This window comes from Talpa europaea (genome assembly GCF_964194135.1).
Source record: "Talpa europaea genome assembly, chromosome: 4".
NCBI lineage: Eukaryota > Metazoa > Chordata > Mammalia > Eulipotyphla > Talpidae > Talpa > Talpa europaea.
The window spans coordinates 376,604-400,794 of NC_140070.1; the positions used below are offsets into that span (position 1 = coordinate 376,604).

The 24,191-nt window shown below is 62.7% G+C and overlaps 1 protein-coding gene across 1 annotated transcript in view; it reads right to left on the reverse strand.

Moving 5' to 3' along the window:
* Window positions 1-24,191, reverse strand: part of CSMD1 (CUB and Sushi multiple domains 1) — a gene marked incomplete at both ends in the record, with an annotated part of 639,423 nt that overhangs the window by 12,368 nt on the left and 602,864 nt on the right. The window contains 12 exons of the mRNA XM_084232118.1: window positions 1,394-1,573; window positions 2,067-2,243; window positions 6,086-6,268; window positions 6,838-7,011; window positions 9,203-9,391; window positions 10,839-11,012; window positions 11,854-12,027; window positions 12,138-12,311; window positions 14,237-14,431; window positions 18,112-18,297; window positions 21,699-21,887; window positions 23,861-24,007. Of these exons, the coding sequence (XP_084088244.1) occupies window positions 1,394-1,573; window positions 2,067-2,243; window positions 6,086-6,268; window positions 6,838-7,011; window positions 9,203-9,391; window positions 10,839-11,012; window positions 11,854-12,027; window positions 12,138-12,311; window positions 14,237-14,431; window positions 18,112-18,297; window positions 21,699-21,887; window positions 23,861-24,007 (2,142 nt within the window). The remainder of the gene's footprint in view (window positions 1-1,393; window positions 1,574-2,066; window positions 2,244-6,085; window positions 6,269-6,837; window positions 7,012-9,202; window positions 9,392-10,838; window positions 11,013-11,853; window positions 12,028-12,137; window positions 12,312-14,236; window positions 14,432-18,111; window positions 18,298-21,698; window positions 21,888-23,860; window positions 24,008-24,191) is intronic.

Here is a 24,191-nt window from a genome sequence, read left to right on the forward strand (position 1 = left end):
CTGTTTTTTCTCCCACACGTGTGCTCACTGCTTTCATGTGAAAAAGACACAGATGCACACAGATTCTTTCTCTCTCTCTCTCACACACACACACACCCAGCAGGTGGACGTGCGCCTCTTCCATCCAACCTTCTGTCTATTCACCCCCAGCTCTCAGGAGCCCCCATGAGGGAGTGGGGTCCCACGCTCTTGACTGTGGACAAGTGAAAAGGCCCCCAGGTGGGAACAGTGGTGGCTGCACAGAGGTGGGGTGGGCAGAAGCGCAAAGGGAGAGGGCTCGACGGGGTCTGGTCCAACGCAGTGGGTACTGAAGAGGACAATGACCCACTGGCCCCCAGAAGCCCTGGCACCCAGGCCAGCGTCTGCTCCCTGCACAACTCCCTGCACTGCCTGGCGAGTCTCGCTGACCGCTAACTCTGCCTGTCTCCGCATGACAGATGGAAAGGCCAGTGGGCGGCTTGCAGCCTGGCGCGCTGCTGATCTGGGGTCAGGTCTACGCGCTCTGGGGGGAGGAGGACACTGGCCTGGGCGTCCTGAGCCTGGCGAGCATCCCACAGACGCCATCCTCAGAGCCCGCTCTCCACGGCTGCTGCGCCTCCGGGCCCCCGACCGCGGTGCTCAAGTAGCGCCTCCCCGGTGGGACCAGGAGTGCATGTGATGTCGGAGCACCGGCCACTTTCAAGCCCAGTGGCCCTGGACCAGGGAGAGGCACCTGCCCACTCCCCACGGTGCTGAACCCCCCAACAGGGAGAGGCGCCTGCCCGCTCTGCTGGTGCTGAAGTCCTTCCTGGCAGCCCTGCCCCGTGTGACCACCTGCCCCCCATCTCCCTGGCTTGGCCTTCGCTGTGCCCCCAGGAAGCCCAGCTGTGGGAGGGCCAGGGGTGCTCGCTGCATCTCCGCATTTGAGCGGCATCTTCAGTCCGGCATCTGCCCCTCACAGAGCATCCCCACACTCACCCCTCTTCCATCACACTGACATTATTTGAGGATTAGTTTCTCTCTCTCCAGCCTGACTCTAAATTCCTATAATTATATTCCCCATCGTACCAGCCGTCAGGCTGACTAGATCCGGGGTTGGCGTGTCTACCACAGGGAGCAGAGCATTGGGATTCAGAGCACAGCCCCGGGGGGAGACTGGCTGTCACTCGAGCCCCGCGTCCCCAGTTACTGATCTGAGATCCTGAGCCGCTTGCTAAGTCTCTCTGTGAGTCAGTGTTCCCAGCTGTAAAACTGAGATTACAGTATTAAGAAAATGAAGTGCTTGAATATTTGCAAAGGAGTTTTTAAGAATCCCTAGTACATTGAACGGCTACACAAATGCTTGCAAAAATGAAATAAAACCTGATTCGTGAAGACTGCTCTGTGGGTGAAAGCAGAGCACAGTGGCACGGACCTTTGCAGGCCGGTTTGCTGTGGTTCCACGTGCCGTCTTTGGTGCAGCGGATGGTGGCCGATGCGGGGGGCTCCATGAGGTAGCCGGGGTTGCACTGGAAACTCACAGTCTTATTGAAGGTGAAGTCAGTGCCAAACTGGATGCCATTGGCCAGTGTCCCCGGGTCTCCACAGCTTATAACTTATACGCAAAGACAAAAAGAGTTAGGGAAATAAAACATGAGCATGAGCATGAGCAATGAGCCCGTCACGGTTTCCAGCTAGCTGACTTAGGCGGCGACTCAGTGAGCAGCAGCCATGCTCCCCTCTGTCCACGCCGAGACACGCTCTCAGGCATGTCTGGGGTCGCTGAGCTGTGGCTGTGGCACGGGTGCCACGCTGGCCTGCCTCACTTTGGAACTACATGCCTTCTTATTGCCCCCAGACTGGTCCACAGAGGAATAGCCCCTGACTTTTCTTACTTCGCTTTACAACATCCAACTCGACCAGCTACATAAGTGACCTCACCTTATCAATGAGAAAATGGAAATACATCTAAAATGTCTACCGAGTAGGTCGTAACATCCAGCATGTACTTCCCTCCGAGGGTTACCAAGTCAGTGCTAGCGCAGAGGTGTCCTGGGTCTCGTCCCCAGCGGCGGGGGGCGGAGGGTCTCCCTGCCGTCGCCACTCACTCGTGCAGTCGGGGGCTGTGCCCGTCCAGGTGCCGTTGGCGGTGCAGTGCCGCGTCGTCAGCCCTGAGGTCCTGTAGCCCTCCCAGCAGGCGTAGACGACGGAGCTGGAGAACAGGACGCCGTCGCTGCTAACGATCATGCCATTGGTGGGCGTGCCGGGGTTCCCGCAGGACACGGCTGGGGGAGGCAGAGAGACGGGGCTGGGAGGGACCCAGAGGCGGTGACCCCGGCGGGGTATGCTGGGAGGTCAGTGCAAGCCCAGCGGGCCCACAGCCCTGTTCCCTGAGCAGAATGTAAGCTTTAGCACAGCTTATGGGGACAAGTACTAAGAGTTGCCTAATGCAACCGACACGGTGCTGCAGCTGGGGGCCCATCCTGGGCATGTCGGCCTGGAAAGTGAGTGAGCCTCTAAGTCTGGATTTCTCGTTAATTCATTGATGTTTAAGGAACTCTTCAAAGGATTTTTCTTTGGCTATTCCCTGCTATGGGCTGGCAGAATTAACATGTAGAAATACTCATTTTACCGCCCAAAATATGCAGATTCAATGCACCCCCTAAAAATTGTCAATAGCATTTTTTAAGGAAATAGAGCAAACATTATTAAAATTGACACTGAATCACGAAAGACCCGGGCTAGCAACGCAATTCTGACAAGCAAGAGGAAGGGGAAGTATCCCAGAGCTCTCAGGCTGCAAGCTGTACTCCACACTGCAGCGAGCAGACAGCACCGCGCGGGACTTCCAACTGACACCAGCAACGGGACAGAGTCAAGAGTCCAGAAAGAAACCCACTCTGGCATGGACAGTTAGTTTATGACAAAAGGGCTAAGAATATGCAAGAGAGAAAGGAAAGTCTCTTCAACTATGGTGCTGGGAAAACTGCACAGCCACACGCGAAGAATGAAGCTAGACCCCTACCTCACACCACACAAGTTACCTGAAAGATGGATCAAAAACCTAGATGTTAAGACCTGACGCCATAAAACACACAGACGAAAACACGGGCACACCCAGCGATGCTCTGGTCAGTAAGGGACGGCTCCTGCGTGGCTAGACTAACGCCCGGGGGGGGTTACCCCAGTGCCAGAGGGAAACACCTGTGGAAAAGCATTAACAAAAAATGGTTTTAATTTTTTTCACCATTTAAATCTGCAAAACCGGAGTGGCAGAGGCCAGCCTGATGCAGCACGCACAGTGCCAGGCAGGGTCCCTCAGGGAACACGAGTTCATTCAAGGGAGGCTGCTGAGCTGCTGGGGCTGCTGTTTCCGCGAAGCTTCATTCACATCCAACCCAAAATTTTCAAAATCCTTTCGCCCCACTCCCTCTCACTTTTTCTTCTGGGATTCCAAGCACGTAAATCTGCCTGGTGTTATCCTTAGCACATTACTGGGCTAAGGGTTTTGCGTCCACCTTTTTTCTCCTCTCCAGGTCAGCTGCTCCCCTGGGTGCCTCAGGCTTACCGGCTCTCCCTGCCGCCTTGTTTCGCTGTGCTCAGCCCGCCCAGTTCCCAAGCCACACAATGTATTTTTCAGCTCAAGAGTTGCACCTGAATCTTTCTTGTTATTTTTTCCTCTGTTGAGCTCTCCTGCTTATGAGCCAATTTACTTCAGGTTTTGAACATATTTTTAAGTATCACTGCATGTGATTTTCCACAACTGGGTCATCTCAGGATCAGAGTCTGTTTCTGTGGTTTGCTCTGGCTCTGGGCGCCAACAGGAAAGCCTCGCAAACCTTCGCCAGCACTGCACACTGGGCTGGGCTGTTGCGCTGGGCTGTGTCACCCCTCTAGCTGATGTGGGATCTGCTACTTCAGACGCCTAAGCTCACGGTTGGTCCTCTGAGTCCTCTCATTAGATCCCTTCGCTGTCAGCGGCAGCTGTTCAGTTTTTGTCCCCCCAGGTCCTGCTGCTTGAGAGCAGCAGGCACTCATGACGTATGGACACTCGGGGCTCCAGGAAATGTCCCGAGCACAGTGAGCTGACTGGCTGGTGTTGCCCAGTCTGGCACCACCTCAGATACCACGGGCCCCCCGTCACCTCTGCAGCTGGACACCTGTGCATCCCCGAGCCCTGCCCTGTGCTCATGGGCCCTGCCTCCGTGGAGTCACCCAACGAGCCCACACGCACTCTGGTGCTTCACTAGTGGTGCGTCCCTCCTCATGTCCCTGTTCGGCAAATTCCAGTGAGCATTCCCGAATAATTTCTACTTCATGGCTTCACCAAGCCACCACAGCACCTGGGTCCCACCTCCCTGTCTCACCTCAAGACAAGCACACACACCCCAGGGCTGTGGGGCGTATCACGCTCCACCTGCCTGTCAAGAGCCAAGACAAGTGCTTAGTGGCCGCGCAGCTCAGCCAGCTTTTCAGCTGTTCTCAGCAGGAAGACTAGACGCCCGGCGTACTAAGTCATACATAAGGCGACGTCTGATTTAATCGTCCTAATGTTCAGATAGATTCTGGATCAACAAGTCATAGGTACAGGATAGAGGGAGACACTTAAGTGGAATTTAAATGCAGATTAAAAAGTCCATAGAATTTTGAGATGTTACTCTATATAGACTACAAGACACGCAGGTCTGGTGAGAAAGAGATGCTCGTGCAAAACTTAGCACTCAAGGCTTCACAGAGGGGAAGCATTTGAGAAAATTGCATCTAAGTAAAAACACCTACCAGCTGGCAGTCACTGGCCTCAGTCAGAACAGCAAGCTCAGCCCTGCAGCCCCAGGCCAGGCGGTCGCATCTGATTCAAGCCTCCGCCGTCGAGCCTGGCCTGTGGGTTTGTATTAACTGTGTTGTCAGGAGGTGATCTGGAGTCACAAATTGTCTTGGGCCATCGTATACCACCACATATTTACATTATAAATTTGCAGACCACTCATCTAGAGCTAACCTTTAGATCTTCAACACAATCTCTGAGAACACACACACACACACACACACACACGTACATCTATGCGTGCACATGGTCTACACATCCACCTGTGCACACACACAGTTGTTTTAGTTACAATTTTACATGATGTAGATTATATGTAGCATGGTCAGACCATGTCCCATGTAGCGGGGGGGCCCTCCCTGGTGGTGAAGGGGTTGAGATGCAGCACTATGGAGCTGTCCGCAGCCACTGAGGCACAAGTTTGATCCCGGGTCAGGGAGCGACCCACAGGGCGCAGCAGGCCTCTCCTGCCTCGCCCGCTGCTCCCCTCAGCAGTGGATTTCAGTCAGTCCACCTGTTCTGTTCCCCGCTCTGTCTCTGGTGAATCCTCTCACCCCCCACACCTCTGGCCTGTGCCCCAGCTCTTGGATGCATAAATAAATAAATCTCTAAAAAACCACAAAAAACAAAAAACAAGAGGCAGGAACAAGCAGAGAAGCCACCGTAGGATGGGCAGGGATGACAAAGTTTCTGGTACTGACAGTGGAGGGACTTAATACAACTGATCAAATTATATGAACTAATCTGTGCACCCATTTTAGACTCAAAACTTAAGTAATTAAGAAATTGATATGGGAAAAATTCTAACATTCAAATCTTACCTGCCTGAATTCTATGTCAGTTATTTTCTGGGCTCGGAACAAACCCAGGGTGCAGGGCAGCACCCCCGCGGCCCAGTCCAGAAGGCACCCGCAGCCTTTGCTGCGGTCCGGGGGGCACTCTCTTCCAGCTGTGCCTCAGTGCACGCGCCGGTTTCCTCGGGGAGGCAGGGCTTCGACACGGCCGCCCGCAGGTCCTGAGACCCCTGGCTGGAGCCCCGCTTGAGCACACCCCGGCGGGCGGGTCTCAGGAGGCCCCGCAGACCCCGTAGCCGTGGCGGGAGGCCGGGCCCCAGAGAGGGGTCCTCGGCAGAGTGGGGCAGCCTCGCGGGGCCCAGCTTTCCGGCCCGGCCTCACGGGTGCGCTGAGCAGCCGCCGCACTCAGCCGGGCCCGGGCATTCGCTCACACGCGCTGGGGAAACGGGCTGGTGGGCAAGCGGCCTAGCGCCAGGACTCCCACAGGAAGCGCAGGGAGGAGGCTCACCCTCACACACGGGCTGCAGCCCTGACCACGAGCCGTCGGGCAGGCAGGTCCGCTCGGGGGAGCCCCGCAGCTGGAAGCCCACCTCGCAGGAGAAGCGCAGGAGGCTCTTCACCTTGAACTCGTCCCCCAGTCGAGAGCCGTGCGCCGGGATCCCGGGGTCGCCGCAGAAGCCAGGGTTGCTGCCTGTCGACACACGGGGGAGGCGGCACCTGTTCAGACGGCTGCCCTCTGGGGCGCAGGCACGGACGTGGGACAACCCCGCCCCTCCCAGCGCCTGGCGAGCGCTGGCTAAACCGGTGGTGGCCACGAGCAGCTCCCCCAGAAGCAGCCGGGGGCGGGGAGGGTGGGTGCAGGGGCTGCTCTGGCGGGGACCGCGCAGCGGAACGTGCAGTGAAGCCTGGACACCCAGGGGCCTTGTCCCTCTCCCATGGCCAGCGCTGCCAGGTCACTGAGCGCTATTTACCAAAGAGACCTGCAAGAAGTAAGGGGGTCACTTTCCAAAGACGAGCGCGCCGCTGGCATCAGAGCCAGGGCAGCGAGACTGGGGCCGGGGACCCGGCCGTGGAGAGAGGCGCGAAGTGAGAGGGGCCGCGTGGGAGGGCTGCGACCATGACGAGTCTGGCTGAGGTGCTCTCAAGCGGCGCCACCGCTGTCCTGACGCGCGTGGAGGGCACACACGGAGGGGCGGGGTGAAGGGCGCAGCAGGGTGCGGGGGGAGGGGCATGCAAGGAGGGTGGGTGTGCGAGGCCCACCTGTGCAGTGGGGCGGCGCCCCGCTCCAGCGGCCGTCCTCCTGGCAGATGCGGGTGCTGTTGCCCACCAGGCTCTGGCCGCCTTTGCACGAGTAGTGGACGTGCGCCCCGTACGTGAACTGTTCTCCCGCTAGCACAGCGCTGGCAGGGACCCCTGGGTGCCCGCAGGAGATGGCTGGAGACAGAGGGGACATCACGAGCACGTCACTCCCGCCCGGCATCAAGGCTCCCCACGCCCCAGAGCCCCGGCAGGCAGCTCAGGCGCCGGGAAACCAGAAGCACCGACACGCAGAGGGTGCCCGGAAGTTCAGCGTCACTGAGGACGAGGGGCGCCTGGACAGCGAAGACTCTTCAGGTCTTCAGTCACAGCAGCTGCACTTCAGGGAGCAGCGCACTTAAGCGTCCCGGAGCAAGCCGCCCTACACGCTCCATCTGCCCTCGGTTCTACCCCGAAGGCAGCGCTGTGCAGGGCGTCAGAGACCGGCCCGCTCCGGCAGAGCCACGGCCGGGACCGCTTCAGCGGACGTCACGCCCGCGGCTTGTGCGGGTCCAGCTCCAGCAGCCCCGCTCCCCAAGGCAGCCCCTCCGCCGGCCCTTCTCTGGAAGGGCATTTGCTCAAGTTATTGTCTGAAATGAACTCAGGGTTTCCTCCATGTCCTCAAAAGCACCGGATCCGACCCAGCCTCGCGTTCTAAGTGAAGGCCCCAGAGGGCGGTGCGGGCCGGCGCCCGCAGGCCGGGGGGACTTCTCTCCCTTGCACAGAGTTCCAGCTCAGGGCGCGCCGCCCCGACGCCTGTGCCGCTAGCTCACGGACTCAGGCCCCGACAAACGCCTCGTGGCCAACGGCCCACGTCCAGGGTCGTGGCATCTGGTCTCTGGGCACCCCAAAGTGTGACTGACCAGGGAGGGGTGTGGAGGTGGGAGGCTTGCGGGGCCACGGCGGCCCTTGCCATCTGACGCGCACGGCGACCACTCCGGAGAAGCCTCTGGAGAACGGGTGACTCTAGAGAGTCCGCACAGGCGCTGCTCAGGGCAGAGGCGGCCGGGCGGCTGGTGAATGACCAGCTCCAAGTGAAACGAGAGAGAAGCCAGTGAGGCGACAGAGCAGGGAAGCGGGGGGCGCCACTCCACGGTGGGGGGGGGCAGCGTGTTGGTGACGGGGGCAGCCACCCCGGAGAGGCAGGGCAGCTGGCGCTTGCCGGGCCCTGGAACACGCCATTACAAAAGCTAATGGAGTCTCGCACTAGCCCCGGGAGATGTGAAAGAAATGTTTGGGGAGAAAGAGAAAACAACGATTTCCCTGAAAACCCCACGCCTAGGGTGGAGCGGGGGGCGAGCACAGGGCACCCCGAGGCAGACAGCAGCGTTTCTGGACGCTTCCTGCTCTGGGGCTCGGCCCGCGCCTGGGAAGTCAGCAGCCTCGCCGCGGGAAGCCACCAGACCTCAGGGAGCCTTTGGCTGAAGCTGCACCGGAGGGGGGTGGAAGGGGACAGGGGCCACGGTGGGGGGGCTGGGGCAGCCCCCGCAGCGGCTCGGGACCCGGCCCGCCAGAGGCGCAGGGGGGCGGCTGGAAGGGCAGGGCCGGGCTCTCCTCGCAGATCCCTCTCACGAGGGGCCCGCCCCGGCCTTCCCGGCCCACGCACCGGCGTGTGAGGACACGAGATCCCGCCGGGCTGTTTCATGTCCGCCTGACTTTGAAAAGCCCAGGGAGAACGAACCTCTTCCCGGTCCCTCTGCGTGTTGGGGAAGGTGATTCTCTTCGAGTTAGGGACAATTTGCTCTTTCAAGGGAAAGAAAGCACGACGCTGGCTGTTCGGGTGACAAAACCCAGCGATCCACACGCTCTAACTCCACGGAGCCGGGCCTGCTTTCGGGCCCTCGTGGGCTCTGACTCTGCCCGCGCGCGGGGGCGGCAGACGCGCCAGGAGCAGCGTCCCCGGGCCTGGGCTGACAGCTCAGCGGCTCCTGCCCCCAGCTAGGGCCGGGCATGTGCCGTGCTCTGGGCCTGGGCGCCAGGACAACAGAAGGGCACTTGTGCTGGGCTGTGCCAAGCGCTGTGGGCGAGCGAGAGGGAGGGAGGCGAGAGGCGCGAGGGCGAGGCAGGGGCAGCGGGGCCGCGCGGCGGGCAGCCCTCGCCCACTGCCCTCCGGGGCTGGTGTGGGATCGGGTGGGGCCCCACCCTCCCTTCTTGTCCCTGGAGCTAACGTGCCACGTGCTGTGTCTCTGGAAACCCGTAACGACAGCACAGTACGGACAGACTTGTGCCGGGGGGTGGAGCCATGAGCCGTCACCCCAGCCCTGGACCCCACAAAGAGCCTCTGCTCTGTTGCTGGGGCTGCATCAGGAGCCCCAAGGCCTGCGCTTACCCAGGCACTTGGGCAGGGCGCGGTCCCAGCGGCCGCTGGCCGTGCAGGTCAGGGCCGACGAGCCCAGCAGGTAGAAGCCCGTCTTGCAGTGGTACAGAACGCTGCTTCCGTACTCAAAGGTCTCGGGGAAGCTCTCGCGGCCCTGCCGGACGCCGTTCTCCACGGAGCCTGGATCCGAGCAGTTCACCACTGGCGGAGGGAAGCAGAGACACAGCTGGGGCTCCTGGGGCGCGGGAAGCCCCTCCGGGAGCCCGAACGAGGACAGCATCGCGCCGCGTCATGAGGCCCTCGCGGGAGACCACTGGCTGCTTGGGCCATGTGGCCTCTGACGCGCAAGGAGGCCGGGCCACCAGTGGGCCGGCCAGGAGGCTGACCGCACGGCGCTCCCCGAGCACAGGCCCCTGTGGAGTCAAGTCTGAAATTGGTTCTTGGTGGAGTTTTCATGTTAAAATAGAAGCGGCAGAGTCAGCTCCGCTGAGCCCTTCTCCACGAGCGTCAGCCCTGCGGGCGGCGAGGTCACGCCCTCTCCAGCCCCGGGGTGGCCTCCAGCTGCCACCGTCAAGTGTCTGGGGCCGAGGAGACCATGGTTCTCACACCAGCACTCAACAGAGAGGAAGCCAGCCTGGGCCGGAGGTCACCCTGCAGGGAGCGCCCAGGAGCGGATGGACAGCTCTGGCCCACCTGCAAGCTTCCTGGTGCCTGCGAGGCAGCAGCGCTGGCCGCAGGGAGGGGCGGGTGCCCCCACTCAAGCCAGGCTGTGCCCTCCCACCCGTGGCCGAGGCTGGAGCCCATGTTCCCCAGCAGTCCTGGCGCCTGGGGTGGTGGGGCAGTGTTGGGAGTGGGAAGTGGTCAGGGCCCAGAGAAAGTTAGCCAAGGACGCCAGCAGAGGGCCGGGCCCGAGCTGGGCCACGCTCTGGCCTCAGCAGGAAGACAGCACAGGCCAGCCCTGAGTGGCCTCGGTGACAGCGCAGGGCGGGGCAGGTGGCCAGGTCATCACACGCCTCTGGGAAACTGGGGTACAGCAGCGAGACCCCAGTCCGGGGAGTGGCCGGAGCCGGCAGCACTAAGTGCTGGCACCACGCGAAGCGTGGCTGCGGGCTCTGGGGCTGGCACGGTGTCTGCAAGGGACAGACACGTGGGCGGGTGTTCACAGACATGGTGGCCAACAGGACGCGGCCCCCCGGCATCCTCCAAGCGGCCCGTCGCGGCACGGCCCGTCGTGGCACGGCCTATCCAGACAGCGGGTGGCCAGGAGGGGGCCAGTCTGACCACGGCTGCCATCCCCCTCACTCTGGAAAAGCAAAGTGAGGGCTGGGAGGGCCGGGTGGGGGGCATGGAGCACATTGGACCCCCGGGCATGGCTGCCATGTGACGCTGAAGTGGGTGCCCGCTGTTCATTTGCCCAGCCCACGGGATGGACGCCACCCAGAGTGACCGCTCCCTCTGCGGATGCTGACGGCAGCGAGTGAGGTCTCGTCAGTGCCCGTCTGGGGGGTGTGACCCCTGGGGGCGGACAGTGTGGGAAGTGCCGACAGCAACCCCTCTCCAGCGTGATGTGCCCCACGTGGCTCCAGAACACAGGGCCATTAGAGCGGATTCGGGGGGAGGCCTGCCCGCCCAGCGCCCCGGCGCCTACCTCGGCAGGTGGGCAGCGGGCTGCTCCACTGGCCGTCGCTGCGGCACTGGGCCCGGGCGGCGCCCTGCAGCAGGTGCCCCGCACGGCAGGTGAAGTTCACCACGTCGTTCAGGTTGAACTCGCTGCCGTCCGTGAGCCCGTGGGCGGGGTTCCCGGGGTGACCGCACGTGATGGCTGCGGGGCAGGACATGGCGGTCGGTGGGGGCCTGGGAGCCAGTGCGCTGTGGCTGCAGATGCCCCCACGGGACGCGCCCCAACACGCCTGCTGGCCCCTCCCAGAGGCCGTGGCAAGGCCAGGCGATGACATGAAGCAGGAAACAAGAGATGCTAAGATCCTGGAGTCACGAGCCTCCAATGTTCCCTCCTTCTGAGGGACGCTCGCCTCGGGCGGCTGAGGTCTGCCGCAGGCTGAGGCCGCGTACACAGAGGTTACCCCAACACCAGCGTGGACACCATGGGCAGCTGCGTGCGGAGCTTCCGTGACACCCTTGCGGTCCTGGGAGTGTGGCTGCCACACGACACCTGCCACCCTTTGCCCAACCCACAGGACACTCGGGCTGCATCAGGGGACCAGCAGCTTAGGGTGAGGTTTGTGAGCAGAGAGCACAGTTCTTCTCGAAACACCCCTCTATCTTGGCAGCTGGGTGTGAGGACACCGCGCTCACTTGGCCTCCTGCCTCGGGGGCTGCCGACAAGGTCTACTCCGGGTGACACAGGGCAGGAGCAGGAGGCCGTGGAGCAGGCCCTGGTGTGAGTCTGCACGGCCTGGCAGAGGCTGCCCCCAGGCTGGCTCCAGTCAAAGATGCCAAGTCCCCCCCACCCCGGGTCCACCGACGAGCCGGGAGCTCGGGAGACACACGTACCGGACATCAGGGGCACCGGGAGGAGGAGGAGGGCAGAGCCGCAAGGGCCTCCCCTCCTGCTCTGTCCAAAGGGCTGACCTGGGCGCGACACAACTCAGAACAAGGGGCGCGGCAGGGAAGGCTGCGCCCTGGCCCGAGGCCGCGGCACTTACGGACGCAGACGGGCGTCTGTCCCGACCACCTGTGGTCCTGCAGGCAGATCCTGACGGAGGTGCCCACCAGCCGGAAGCCGGGGTGGCACTGGTAGACCACCGTGTCCCGGTAGCTGAAGCCGTCCCCGCTGATGTGGCCGTTCACGACGGGGTCTGGGGAGCCGCAGTGGCCCGCTGGAGGTGGGGGGAGAGCCATGAGACCGGGCGTCCACATGGGGGCCTTGCGGGTGTCACGTCCCCCAACCGCACCCTTGCCCCCCGTGCCCACAGGGCGGCGGCCTCACCTAGGCAGCGGGTCTCGGGGCCGCTCCACAGCCCGCTAGCCAGGCACTCGCGCACGGGGGCGCCCACCAGCGTGTAGCCCGTGTTGCAGGTGAAGATGGCCGTGGCCCCGAACACCGTCATCGTCCCGATCTTGTTGCCGTTCGGGGGGGAGGACAGGCCCCCGCAAGAGATCACTGCAGGGGGTGGGAGGGTTACTCGTGCGGGGGCTGCTTGGCTCTGGGCCCTGGGCCTGAGGACTAGGGTCTGCGAGAGGCGGGCGGGCAGCGTCCCGAGCCGGCCTGGGCCTCCGCTGTCCCCGGGAGAGGCGCCGGCCGCCTGCCCTCAGCACGGGGAGTCCAGGCGCCAGACACGCCCTGAGCAGGCATCCGTCTGTCACGGAGTCCCGGGGGCCCACGCTCCAGCTTGGGGACAGGCCCCACGCCCTTGCACCCAGCTGAGCGGAGCCCTCTCAGGCCGCACCCCAGACCGTGTGGGCGCAGAGACCACGGGTCTTGAGGCGAGGACAAGCTCACCGAGTCACCTGGGCTCGGAGGCCCAAAGCATTTCAAACGGCAGGTGAGAGGGGAGCTTTAGGGGGCTGAGCCCAGGACCGCGGAGGCCCCTCACGCATGGCCTCGGGACCCTCCCCTCACCCACACGGTCACTGGGAGGCACCAGGCATGGTGCAGGCTCCCGCGTCCAGCCCAGCCCATGGGCTCCTGGGGGTGGCGCTCAGTGCCCGCCAGTGCCTGCCAGCACTGAATAGGCTGCCTATGAGGGTCAGCCTGCTCAGGGCAGCTCCGTGCAGGTGCGGGGCTCCTCAGCCAGAGCGAGAACACAGAGGCTTCACGACAGCTCACATGGAGGAACGCGTCACGCCTGCCTCAGATGGCCTCGGGCCGAGCCGTCGCCCCACATGCCACTGCGGATGGCAGATGAGCGGCGGCTCCGAGCAGCCCATTTCGAGTCCACCTCGGGCAGCGCTGGCGCCTGGGCGGGACCCTAAGCAGCGTCGGTGCTGAGCTCCGAGGGCCTGGTGTTGGCCCTGGCCAGACCTGCTTGTTTGTGCTGGCGGCGGCCGCCCGGCGGGACTGAACACCAGGCGTGAGCTTTCACCAGGCGTGGCCGTCTCGTGACTGCGACGTTCTGAAGAGCCGTGTGCAGCCACGTAGAAAGGTCGCGTGCAGAGCCTAGTGCTCGTGGGGGTCAGCGCCCATGGGCCTCCAGAGCGGTCCTGAAGGGGGAGGCGCCCGGAGGGCTGGCGGGGCCTGTGCCCGGCTTCAGCTCCCCCCGCCAGAGGCTCGCGCCGGGGGAAGAGGAGCCGACCCGGCAAGCCGTGTGGCTCTTGGCAGCCGGGCCAGGGTTCGGACCTCCGTCTCCAAAGCGGGAGCCAGCACCCCTTAGAAAAGGCAGGAGGAGGAAACGCGCCAGGCCCCTGAGAAGGAGGCCTGGCCAGAGGTCAGGGAAGGTGCCTGCATGTGTCCCCCGGCTGCGCTCCCGCCTCTGGAAAGGCGCCCACACTCCTCTCCATAGCCGCCGTGGAGCCCATGCTCAGGACGCTGCACGGAGGCATCCCCGGCCAGCTCTGCCCAGTCCCAGCCCACCTGGGTCCCCGGCTCTGCCAGGCCCCTGGCTCTGCCCTGCCTCCAGCTCTGCCAGGCACCCCAACTCTACTCTGTCCCCAGCTCCGCCAGGGCCCTGGTTCTGATCTGTCCCCGGCTCTGCCAGGCTCCCCCACTCTGCCCTGTCCCTGGCTCTGCCCAGTCCAAGCTCTGCCAGGGTCAGTGGCTGGGCCTGCACACTGCTCAGGTGCAGGGAGGTGCCATGGGGTGGGAGGGAGGGGGCTCAGTGCCACGCGGCTTCTCAGACCCGACTGGAAGGCACAAGGCATCAGGCTCGGGTCCCAGCATCTTTCCAAACACGGGCCTGGGTTTGGTACTGAGCCGACTGGGGATGGCTGAGCGCCCTCGTGTGTAAGTGCGCAGAGAACGGTCATCCACCAGGAAAGAGCACGCAACCTGTTCCGCCGGGTGCCCCCCAAGCCAGAGTCCCCGGCACAGGGATGCACTGTCCTCGGTGGTGGGGGCGGGGGGGACACCCGGGAAGCCGCCCTGCTCACCTCGACAGCGGGGCCGCTCGTGGCCCGCGCTCCAGGTCCCGTCCGCCTGGCACCGCAGCAGCCGCGGGCCCTCCAGCGCGTAGCCCGGGCTGCAGCTCAGCACCACCTGGGCCCCGAACTCGTCGGGGGACCCGGAGACCAGCCGCCAGGTGACGTGTTCCGGGAGCTGCGCCGCGACGCTGGGGCAGGTGACCGCTGAGGAAGAAACAGCCGCTGAGCGTGCGGGCGGGCCTGGCCTGGCCCCAGCCGCCCCGTGCTGGCGTGTCACGTGGTGGCTGCTGCCCGCGCGGGCCCCGAGGATGCCTCGTGCCAGGACCGGCCACGCCTGCAGGGGGCTTGGCACTCGTGTGGCAGGAGCGCACCGGCAGGCAGGACTCACAGGCCCTTGTCTCCCGCCCGTGCCCTGAGCCGCCCGGGGGTGACTGAGCCGCGGGCACCGGCCTCCGCCCCATGCGGTGCCCACGGCCCCTCTGCCTGCCGGGGCCGGGGGCCTGGCCCTGCTGGAGGGGCTCGGTGCTGCTGCGGGGCGGGCCCCAGAGGCACAGGAGGGGCGGCAGGAGCCGCGAGGGGAAGTGAATAAACGCGCAGTGTAGATGCGCCGAGAACACAGCGTGTTTGGTGCGCGTGAGTGTCGCCTTCCTGCAAAGGGGAGCCGTATTTGAGAGGAACGTCACCGCGTCCAGGAGAGTCCTGCTCCCCACGCGAGCCAGCACAGCCAGCAGCACCCCTGGCTGAGGCGCTGTTTGGTGCCCAAAAGGTTTGGGGAAACTGCAGCTTTTGTCTGGGGTGCTATTAACGTGTTTTCCTTTAAATGTAATAAAAGCTCATTATAATTGATTCAGACATATCAAAAAATGTTACAGAACTATTCCTTCAACAAATCACTAGTATGTGTAGCAAGAAAGTAAAAATGGGCCTTTTTGGTGTTATTACGGCAACACCATCAGCGAGGATTAAAATGTGAAGAGGGTTTGCGCATTTAAATCCTTGTATCTGTTCCTGCCAAATATTTTTAAAATAAAACAGTTATCCAACATGCATGCGCAGGGGCCGTGGGGTCAGGTCTCAGCGCTGTCGCCGGCCTCCCCCGGACGCAGAGTCCGGACTCTGGGCTGCGTTTCCCTTTCCCGAGGCAGAGGGGCCGGGCGAGCTCCGGGTCTTCACGCAGGAGACACGGCTCCCGAGCACCGTGTCCAGGGAGGGTCATTTCCTAATCCCACGAGGGGCGGGGGCGGTGGGGAGAGAAGCGCTCGCGGGGTGAAGTCCACGATGCAGGAGTTCTGGGCTCTGGGTCACGCTGAGGGGCGGAGGGACGAGCCGGGCGGCCGCCTCCCCGAGCCCTCCTCCCACAGCGCCGCCGTGCCGTGGAGGCGTGGGGGGCGCTCCCGCCCGCGGAGACGAGGGGGCGCGGGGACGAGATGCGCCGAGGGTCGGGCCAGCAGCCGTCCACGGCAGCCTGACGCCGGGCGGCGCGTCGGAGGCCCGGCCGGAAGCCTGGGATCTAAACACAGAGTCGGTGACGCCCCGAAGGCGGGTCAGGAAGCTGCGGGCTTGTGTGATTGTGTCTCGGGGCGATCGCTCGATCCCGTGTCCTGCAATGTTTTGGGATGTGAGCGTGCGTGTGTGTGCGTGTACGCGCGTGTGTGTAAAACAGGAGACCCTGGCCTGGGCCGCCCTCCTGGTGTGGGGAATTTGGATCTTTGGCGCTCGCGTCCCCTGCAGGTGTCCTGCTTCCTGCGAAGGTCTGTGGGAAGGTGGGGCTCACTCAGTGCTCCCTGGAGCCCAGACAGCCCGGACTGGCCCCCCGCCCCCTGGGGGCTCCCCTTCCCCTGGGGTCCCCCTTCTGGTTTGTGGCAGCCTGGGGATGTGGGGCGCGGAAACGAGGAGGGACGCCTCAGATCTGCGCTGCTTGCTCGGCTCAGGCGTGCCCGGCGATGCCCCGGACGGCGATGCCCCCAGCGCACCCCCTCTCCTCGCCGGGAGCCTGCAGCCGCTCATAGGGGGCGAGTGAGGGGCCGGGCGACGCCCCCTTACAGGCGTGCGGGCACAGACAGACGTCCCCGCCGGAGGAGCCAGGACAGACGCGCGCACAGGCTCTCCCGACAGGCCGCGCTTGAACGGAGGGTGCTGGAGCGACCCCCGCTTGAGAGGGAGCTGCAGGAAATGCTTTTGCAACACATCGAAACTCTTAAATGTGTCTCAGCATATTTCAGGCTCATCATATTTTTGCTTCCCTTGTTTAGAACTTGAAATTGTTTCTATTGACGCCCGTGAATAAGCCAGGCTCGCCCACAATAGCTAAATTTTGTTCTTTTTCACCCACAAGATGGGGGCGGGGCTCAGGGCCGATGGGGGGGCCTCAGGGCCGCATTATATGAAATCGCTGACTTTCAACTCCCTTGGGCTGAAAAATGGAAACTTTGCACAGTTCAAGCAAATAATCTAGAAAGATTTCAACTGGACACGGAAAATTTTTGAAAGTGAAAGATTCACGTGAAAACACCAGGGACACCCTCCCACGGCCTCGCCGGCGTGACGACCCCAGAGAGAAGGGACCCGTCCTGACCCTGCTCCGCTCCTCGCGGGGCCGCGGGACGCTCAATGTGGGCGCGTGGGGCGTCCTGGGGCAACGTTCTCGGCCGGACACAGGGCCGCGCTGTGACCCGAGCCTCAGCTGCCCTCGAAGACGCCAATGGAGCGAGGCCGGACCGTGCTCCGGGAGGCCCCTGCGCTGGCCTTGTTTGTATCCAGCACCACACAAGCAGCGCTGCTCGCCCGGCTGCCCGCCCGCCGGTCTCCAGACCTGCTGTGAGCACGGGGCTGGCCCCGGGGCAGCTGGCATCTGCAGGCGCCCAGCCGGCGGTGGAGCTCCCAGCCTGGGCACCGCAGGCACAGGCTACAGGCACAGCCGCTCAGTGCCAGGGGTCTGCCCTGTCACCCATCCCTTTGTCCTTGGGCAAGACAGCTCCCCACAGCGGGGGCGTGTCCCCGCCCCTCCTCCTGCCTTCACCCTGACCGCATTCACCCAGGGACTGCCAAGAGCCGCCGCCCAGCTCCCTGCCCTAGGACGGCCAGTGGCCTGGAGGTGCCTGCGGATAAACACCCAGGCTGGGGCCCCTGCGCCAGCAGGCGTGTGCACAGGTGACTCTGCTGCGCCCCTGGCTGGGCAGGTCACCGCCTCCACAGCACACAGGCAATGGCGTGAGCCTCACTCAGCCACGGACACGCGAGGAGAGATGACAAAGCACAAAGGAGGATGCGGGTAGGGCTGGGCCATACCCACTGGCTCGGACTCCAGTGGCTTCAACGTCTCCGGTCAGAGCTCAAGTGGCCTGTGCCCGAGCGCGGACACAGAGCACAGGAGCCACGGCTGTGGGCGTGTGGGGCTGCGGGAGGGCGCAGCTGCGGGCGTGTGGGGCTGAGGGAAGGTGGGGCCTGGGGTGTGCGGGGCTACAGGAGGGCAGGGCTGTAGAAGGGCGGGGCCGCGGGCCTGCAGGGCTGTGGGCATGGGGCTAGGCGGGGCTGCGGGCGTGAGGGGCCACGGGTGTGTGGGGCTGCGGGCTTGCAGACTGCGTGAGGGTGGGGCTGTGGGTGCCTGGGGCTGCGGGCTTGCTGAGCTGTGAGTCTGGGGTCCCCACTGGGCTCCTCTCCAAAGGGCGAAAGCATCTGGTCTCATCTGCTGTCACCCCAGGCGGAGGCCGAGGGCATCCAGACAGCCTCTGACCGACCCTCTGGGTGGCGCAGTCAGTGGCGGAGACACCCTGCCCTGCGTGGGCTGGGCTGGTTTCCCATCACGGGCCAGGAACACAGTGCATGGGACCGGGGGGCCACCCGACACTGCCCTCCGCTCTCCCCGCAGCCGTGGGAGCACTCACGTGTGCAGGCGGGAGGCCTCCCTCCGTTGCTCCAGGTCCCGTCCTCCTGGCACACGGCCGAGGCAGGGGGGCTGGTGGCCAGCACGAAGCCCTCGTGGCAGGCGAAGGTCACGCGGCTGCCCAGGGAGAACTCGATGCCGCTGAAGGAGCCATTCCCGGGGGCCTCGGGGATCCCACAGGACACAGCTGGTCAGAGACAAACACAGCGGCGGCTCTCACCAGTCTCCAGTGCGCTGCAGACGCTGCAAAGCTGGGTTCTGGACGAGGAGGAGTAGGGGCTGCCACGCTGAGGGTGTTTCTGGAAGGTGCGGCTAAGCGGCCAGAAGCGGTGGCCAGGTGGCTGTGGTCGAGGCGCCACCGGGCAGGGCTGTGTCCCCGGACATCGAGGATGCAAGGGACAAACTATCCCCCCGGCCCTCAGCCCGCCTGTGGATGTGGGCCCCACAGGGGGCCCATGTGCAGAGCAGCGTTGCTGCCCTCGCTGGCCCTGCTACCCCAGAACTGTCTGCTGGGCACACAGGATCTGGGCCCTGCTGGAACCGGGCACCGGGGGAGTTGCGGAGGGGGCAGGACTGGCAGGAACCGCCCCAAGGGCGCTGCCCCAGACCAAAGACCAAAGACGCTCCAGGCCAGGCCACATGTTCACAAGCAAAGAGCATCTTATGTGTCATCAGATGATCTGATATTTAAAAAAAATCCCAATTTCTAGAACCACTGCATTATCTTTGTGCACACAGAAACAGTCATTTCGTAGAAGGAAATAAATACGTGTGAGGACAGAATCCGGCGTCTTCACCGCCTGTGTGCTTTACACTGATAAGTCAGCGTTTGACACTTACAGTCGACTCTGTTAGTCGGGGCGCAAGGACCCTAACGTCACCTAGCTCTGGGTGACGGAGTGGTTTTGAAGTCAAGAGCGAAGAACCGTTTCCTGTGACAGGTGCAGGTGCCGGGGCCTGTCGTCCAGGGAGGGCGCAGATTGGGGTCGGGAGACCAGGCCTCGAGGGCCTCCTCAAGTGGCTGCGGGAGGGGCAGCTTTAGGCAGTCAGTGGGGCAGAGGGCAGGCGGCTGGCCAGCACCCCCACACCCCCGTCCGTCAGCATCAGGCCCAGGCAGCGCGGGCTGTGGGGCCCCCTGTCCTGGGTTTGCCTTTGAGAGCAAAAGCTCAACCGTGTGCTTGTGAGGAGGAGGCTCCCCCGGCTCGCCGCTCCTGCGCAGTGACCCACGCACGGTCACTGACGGTGAGGCCAGCTGGCCCGGCTGGGGGAGAAGCGGGCTTGACGCCAGAGCCCTGGCCCTGCCCCCGCCTGCCGGGGCAGACGTGGGTGTGGGGCCGTGCCGGGCAGCTGACTGGGTCTTTGTGATAAGACAGGAGATTTCTGTCCTAACTCTGGCTTCTCCTCCAGATCATGGAGATTAGCGTGGTGGCGGTGGGAACAGCGGCTGGCGGAGACCTGCTTGTGCCAGGAAATGAAGCCAGGACAGAGGCCAGACCTGGCTCATCCTGGGGGACAGGCCAGCACAGCTTTCCTGGAGAAGTAATTTACAAGGTCAAGCAAAGAGAGAAGGCGCCTGGCGGCCTCTGAGCCTGTCACACGGTCGCTCCTCGCTCTCCCTTGCCTCCTGCCTATCCAGATCTTCCCGTCCAGATCTTTCCGGTTTGAGGCCAGGCCCCGGGGCGACCACTGCTCTGGTGGGGTCCAGCAGGCTCTGGCTGCCCGTTCAGAGGCGCCCTTGGGGCCAACGCCATCACCTGGTACCTGCCCCTTGGGAGCTTCCGGGCATTTACGCCTACAGCCTCCTCGAGGCCTGAAGCTGAGCCAACCCCACCCCACCTGCCCAGCAAGACCCAGGCCACACGCTGTTCCATTCAAATTGTTCACGAGCCTTTCCCCAAAGCCTTGATCAGTGCTGATTTTCACTATTTATTTTAAAAGGCGGAGTTTTATCTTCAAATTGAAGAAAAGATGACAAAATGCTTTCACACCGTTTAAATCAACAACACTGCTTCCGGTCAGGGTTTCGCAGCATCGTGGCTCACGTGGATGAAAAGCTTCACGTGTTATTATAGTTGAAGTGTCATTTTACATAAACTGTTAACACCTGAGGGACAGTGCATGAATCTAGACATCTACGGTAAGATTATCTGCAGAACTTCTTTATCAAGAAACAATTTGAAACCCCGAGGCAGGGTCTGCACTCTGTGACCAACATTTCTGCATGTTAACAAGGCCACAGCCTCAGGATTGCAGACCGGCGGCTGCTGAGGGGCACCAGGTGCACTCATGTCCCAGGTCGAGGGCGGGCCGGGAGCTGAGGGCTTCTGGAGGAAGGGAAGGCAGGAGGCACGGATGACTGACAGTGTGGCTGGGCGGGGCCAGCCTTGGGCCACAGCGCCAGCGGATGTCCGGTTGGCACCTGCCGCCTGGCTAGGACTCGCACAACCCACCCCGCAAAGTGATGGGAGTGGCGCCCGGTGCCCAGCCAGGGTCCCCAGCCCTCCTGTGCCCCTGGCCCTGCCCGTCCTGCAGCCGACCGTGGCCGGTGGAGCCCTCTGGCCGCCCGCCCGCTCCTCCTGCTCCTACGCAGGTGAGTCTGGGCCCTCTCGGTTGTCTTGGCTTCCTGCCCTTGCTGCCCCCCGCCCGGGCGGCTCCAGAGGGGGGCAGGCCCTCCAGCTCCATCCCTGCTCCGACACACGCAAGCTTCACCATTATGAGAGGCGTTTCTTTTTAAAATACAAAGTACTCTGCTTTTAAAGGAAAAAACCCCATCCCTCTCTATGAAACAGACTTTTGGGATCTGTCTGTCTATCTCGTGTGAGGGGAGCTCCGAGGCAGCACGCAGCAGGCAAGGTGCGCGTGTGCCTGCCCCCTGTGGCGGGCACAGACAGCGGGGCGCGCGCATCTGGCATTGTGTCACAAAGCGATACCAGAAAACGTGACAGCTACTGGGAAGAGAGAAAAGACGCCCAAAATGAGACTCCATCCACACACCATAATTCGCTTTCAAGGGCCAGTCTTCATTATGAATGTAAATCTCGATAAGGAAAAAACTATGAAAAATTCATGCCTGCAAAGCCTTCAATTAAAATTAAAATGCCTTACTTGGAAATCTGATTTTTATCCGTATGACAGATAAAATGCAAAAAGGCATGAAAAATTAAAATCAACTTAAACAACCCTAGATTTAAATGATGAAAAGAAAAGGAACATACAGCTTAAAGGAGGAGCTTTTACTCTAAAATAAGAAAAATGAGTTGTAGTAATTGGTTTTGTAAATTAACACAGCTGTCAAAAAATATTTGGAATCTACACCGGAAAACAGTTTTCACGTAAGTGAAATACCAGCGAGTGTCAAGAGTAACCGGCGGCCTCTGGAGAGCGGCCAGCCTGGATCCAGGCCCCCGCCCCCAACCTCCAAGGCTGCGAGGGGTCGGGCCGGCAGGGGCAGCTCGGCTCCCGGGTTGGGGCTGGCTTTGCCCGGGAAACCCACACCCTGCCCTTGCCTCATGCCAGCCTGCCTCGGTGACTGGGCGCCAGGGCAGAGCAAGGACAGCACAGGGCTGTGGGGGCGGGGCGGCGACTTACCCTGGCAGAGGGGGCTGGGGGCGTCCCACTGGTACATGCCCGCAGGGCTCCGCCTGCAGGTGGCATTGCTGCGGCCGACCATCCGGTACCCGGGCCTGCAGAAGTAGTGCACGGTGCTCCCCGGCGCACCTGCCGTCCTGTTGAGCACGCCGCCGTTCCGCAGGGGCTGGGTCAGGCTGCAGTAGGGCGCTGCGGGCCCACCGGAAGGGAAAAACGAAGAGTGACTGGTGTGTGCCTCACTAGGTGCTAGGCGTGGGGCACCCCTGCACTGCTCAAGCAGGGGATGTGGCGCGATGCGTGAAGCTGCTCTGGAAGCGTCCCCAAGGCCCATGTGAGGCGGACGTGGGCCGGGCAGCTCTGGGGGCTTTCGGGTCCTTACACATCACCCCCCAGCAGGGCGTGCCCTGGGTTTCGCCCAAGGGAAGGCCCAGGGTATGGGGGTCTGCGCAGACCTGCCATGGGGGGTCCACCCTAGCCACAGTCCTGCAGCCTGGAGGAGCCGTGAGGCCCTCAGCATCTGGACGGCAGGCTTGCCCCATGCGGGGGTCTCCACTGAACAGCTCCAGCTCCGGGAGGACCCTGACATGCAAGTCCCCGGGCCTGGACAGGCCGCACGTGTGCAATGCCAGGGACCATAAGCCCAGCGGGGTGGCTGCCAGGCAGTGGCCTGCTGTGGCACCAGTGGTGGGCACGTGGCCCCACGTCTGTCCAGAGCATGGACCCACCAGAGACCCAGTGGCAGGAGGGCCCTGGCCCCCACCGGAATGAGTACACCGCCTGTGGGTGGGGGTGCTGGGGCATGGGCGCGGGAGACAGATGGGGAATCGATTGTGGTCCTAGGTTTGAAACAAAAAATTCACAACACTGCAAAAAAAGGAAATGTCATTTCAGTGGAGAAAATCGAAAATATAATATTTTGCAATCAAGGCCATTAACTGTCCTGTGTCAGAGCTGAGTGGGCCTGCGAATCTGGCATGAATGGAGACATTAAGCTTCTTTTTAACAAGAGATTTGAACAAATTCTCTGAAGAAAATGAGCTACTTTAGGGCAACACAAATCTTACAATAGCTTTAATCATCTCTTTTCAGGGAGACTTTAAATTGGAGACAGCCACTTGCTGGATGACTTTGCCCCGCTCTGGCCCACCACACACCCAGGGGCAGCGTCTCCTCTCAGTCTCCTGGGGCCAGTTTTATTGCCCATAAGCCCACGGACTCTCCCCAGGTGAGCTTGAACAGCCACGTGCAGGTGAAGCGTCACGACGGCGGTTCCTTCCAGAGAAGGGAGCTCTGAGGGCTCGGCAGGTCTGGGGACCCACAGGCAGACCCTGAGTCTGAGCCGGCGCGAGCTCCGGGGTCCTGTGCCAGCCTCGTTTCCACGGGAGGTGGGGGCCTGTGTCATGGCCGGATGTGGGAGGAGGCTGACCCGCGCAGCCAGGCGCACTACCTGGCGCCGGCCCTGTGCCTCTGCTGGACCTTGTGGGGAGGCCCAGGAGCACCAAGCCAGTCCCGTCAGGCTGGTGGGTCCGAGGCTGGGAGGGCCTGGCCTCAGCTGCACCTGGGCTGCGTTCCTGGAACCGCAAGGCGCCCGCTTGGCCCCCTTCGCTTTGAGAGTGTTGTGGCCATGAGGGCTTCAGCCCAGGCCCCGTGGCCCCTGCAGTGGACCCAGGTCCACCTCAGTCGCTGCGCTGCCCATTCTGCTGACGAGCTCCAGCAGAGGAGCTCGGATTTTAACTGAAAATCTGTAAGATGCCGTGTCGCCACTGCCAAAATGTGAGGCTGGGCAGCCTCCGAGATGCTGCGCCTCCCTCTTCCGCCAGCGCAGCGTGATGGACGGTCCCGAGCTCCAGGAGTGGGAGCCCTCTGTGGAGCCGAGGCGCTGCCGACCTGCCCGCGTTTCGCCCCAACTCAGACCTGCTTTGGGTTATTTTACGTCTGGGATATTTTACCTCCCTGGCATGCAGTTAAACAATTTATTTAACTGAACAATTAGTGTTTCCAAATGTCAGTCGACAAGTATTTCCCTGACGTACTTCTGAGGAATGACTGGGAGCTCCACCCGCATCGCTACTGAAGCACGACCCCGACTCGGACTGTGGCAACGGGGTTGTCACTCCCGGCCGCTCGTGCTGACGGTGTCCGCGCCCCGGAGCCCCACTCACCCGTGTAGCGGATCTTGAAGCCCTTCTTGCTGGTGGCATGGTCCGTGGACCAGCGCAGGTAGAGCTGGTGACCCCTGCTCGTGAAGTTCGCCTGCTCCGTGTGGTTGCCGCTCAGCACGACCAGCAGCGGGCTCTGGCCCGAGGAACCTGCCGAGACCAGAGGCATCTGGTCAGGGCCACACAGGCCCCAGCGCCAGGCACTCTGCAGCGTCTCCAAAGTGGGCGTAGCGTCCCAAGGAAGAAAGCAGAGTCATTATCTGGTAAAGGAGAGGAACAGCCCCCACCTCAACCCCAACACACTCCTGACACATGGTGGGGAGCTGTGCAGCGC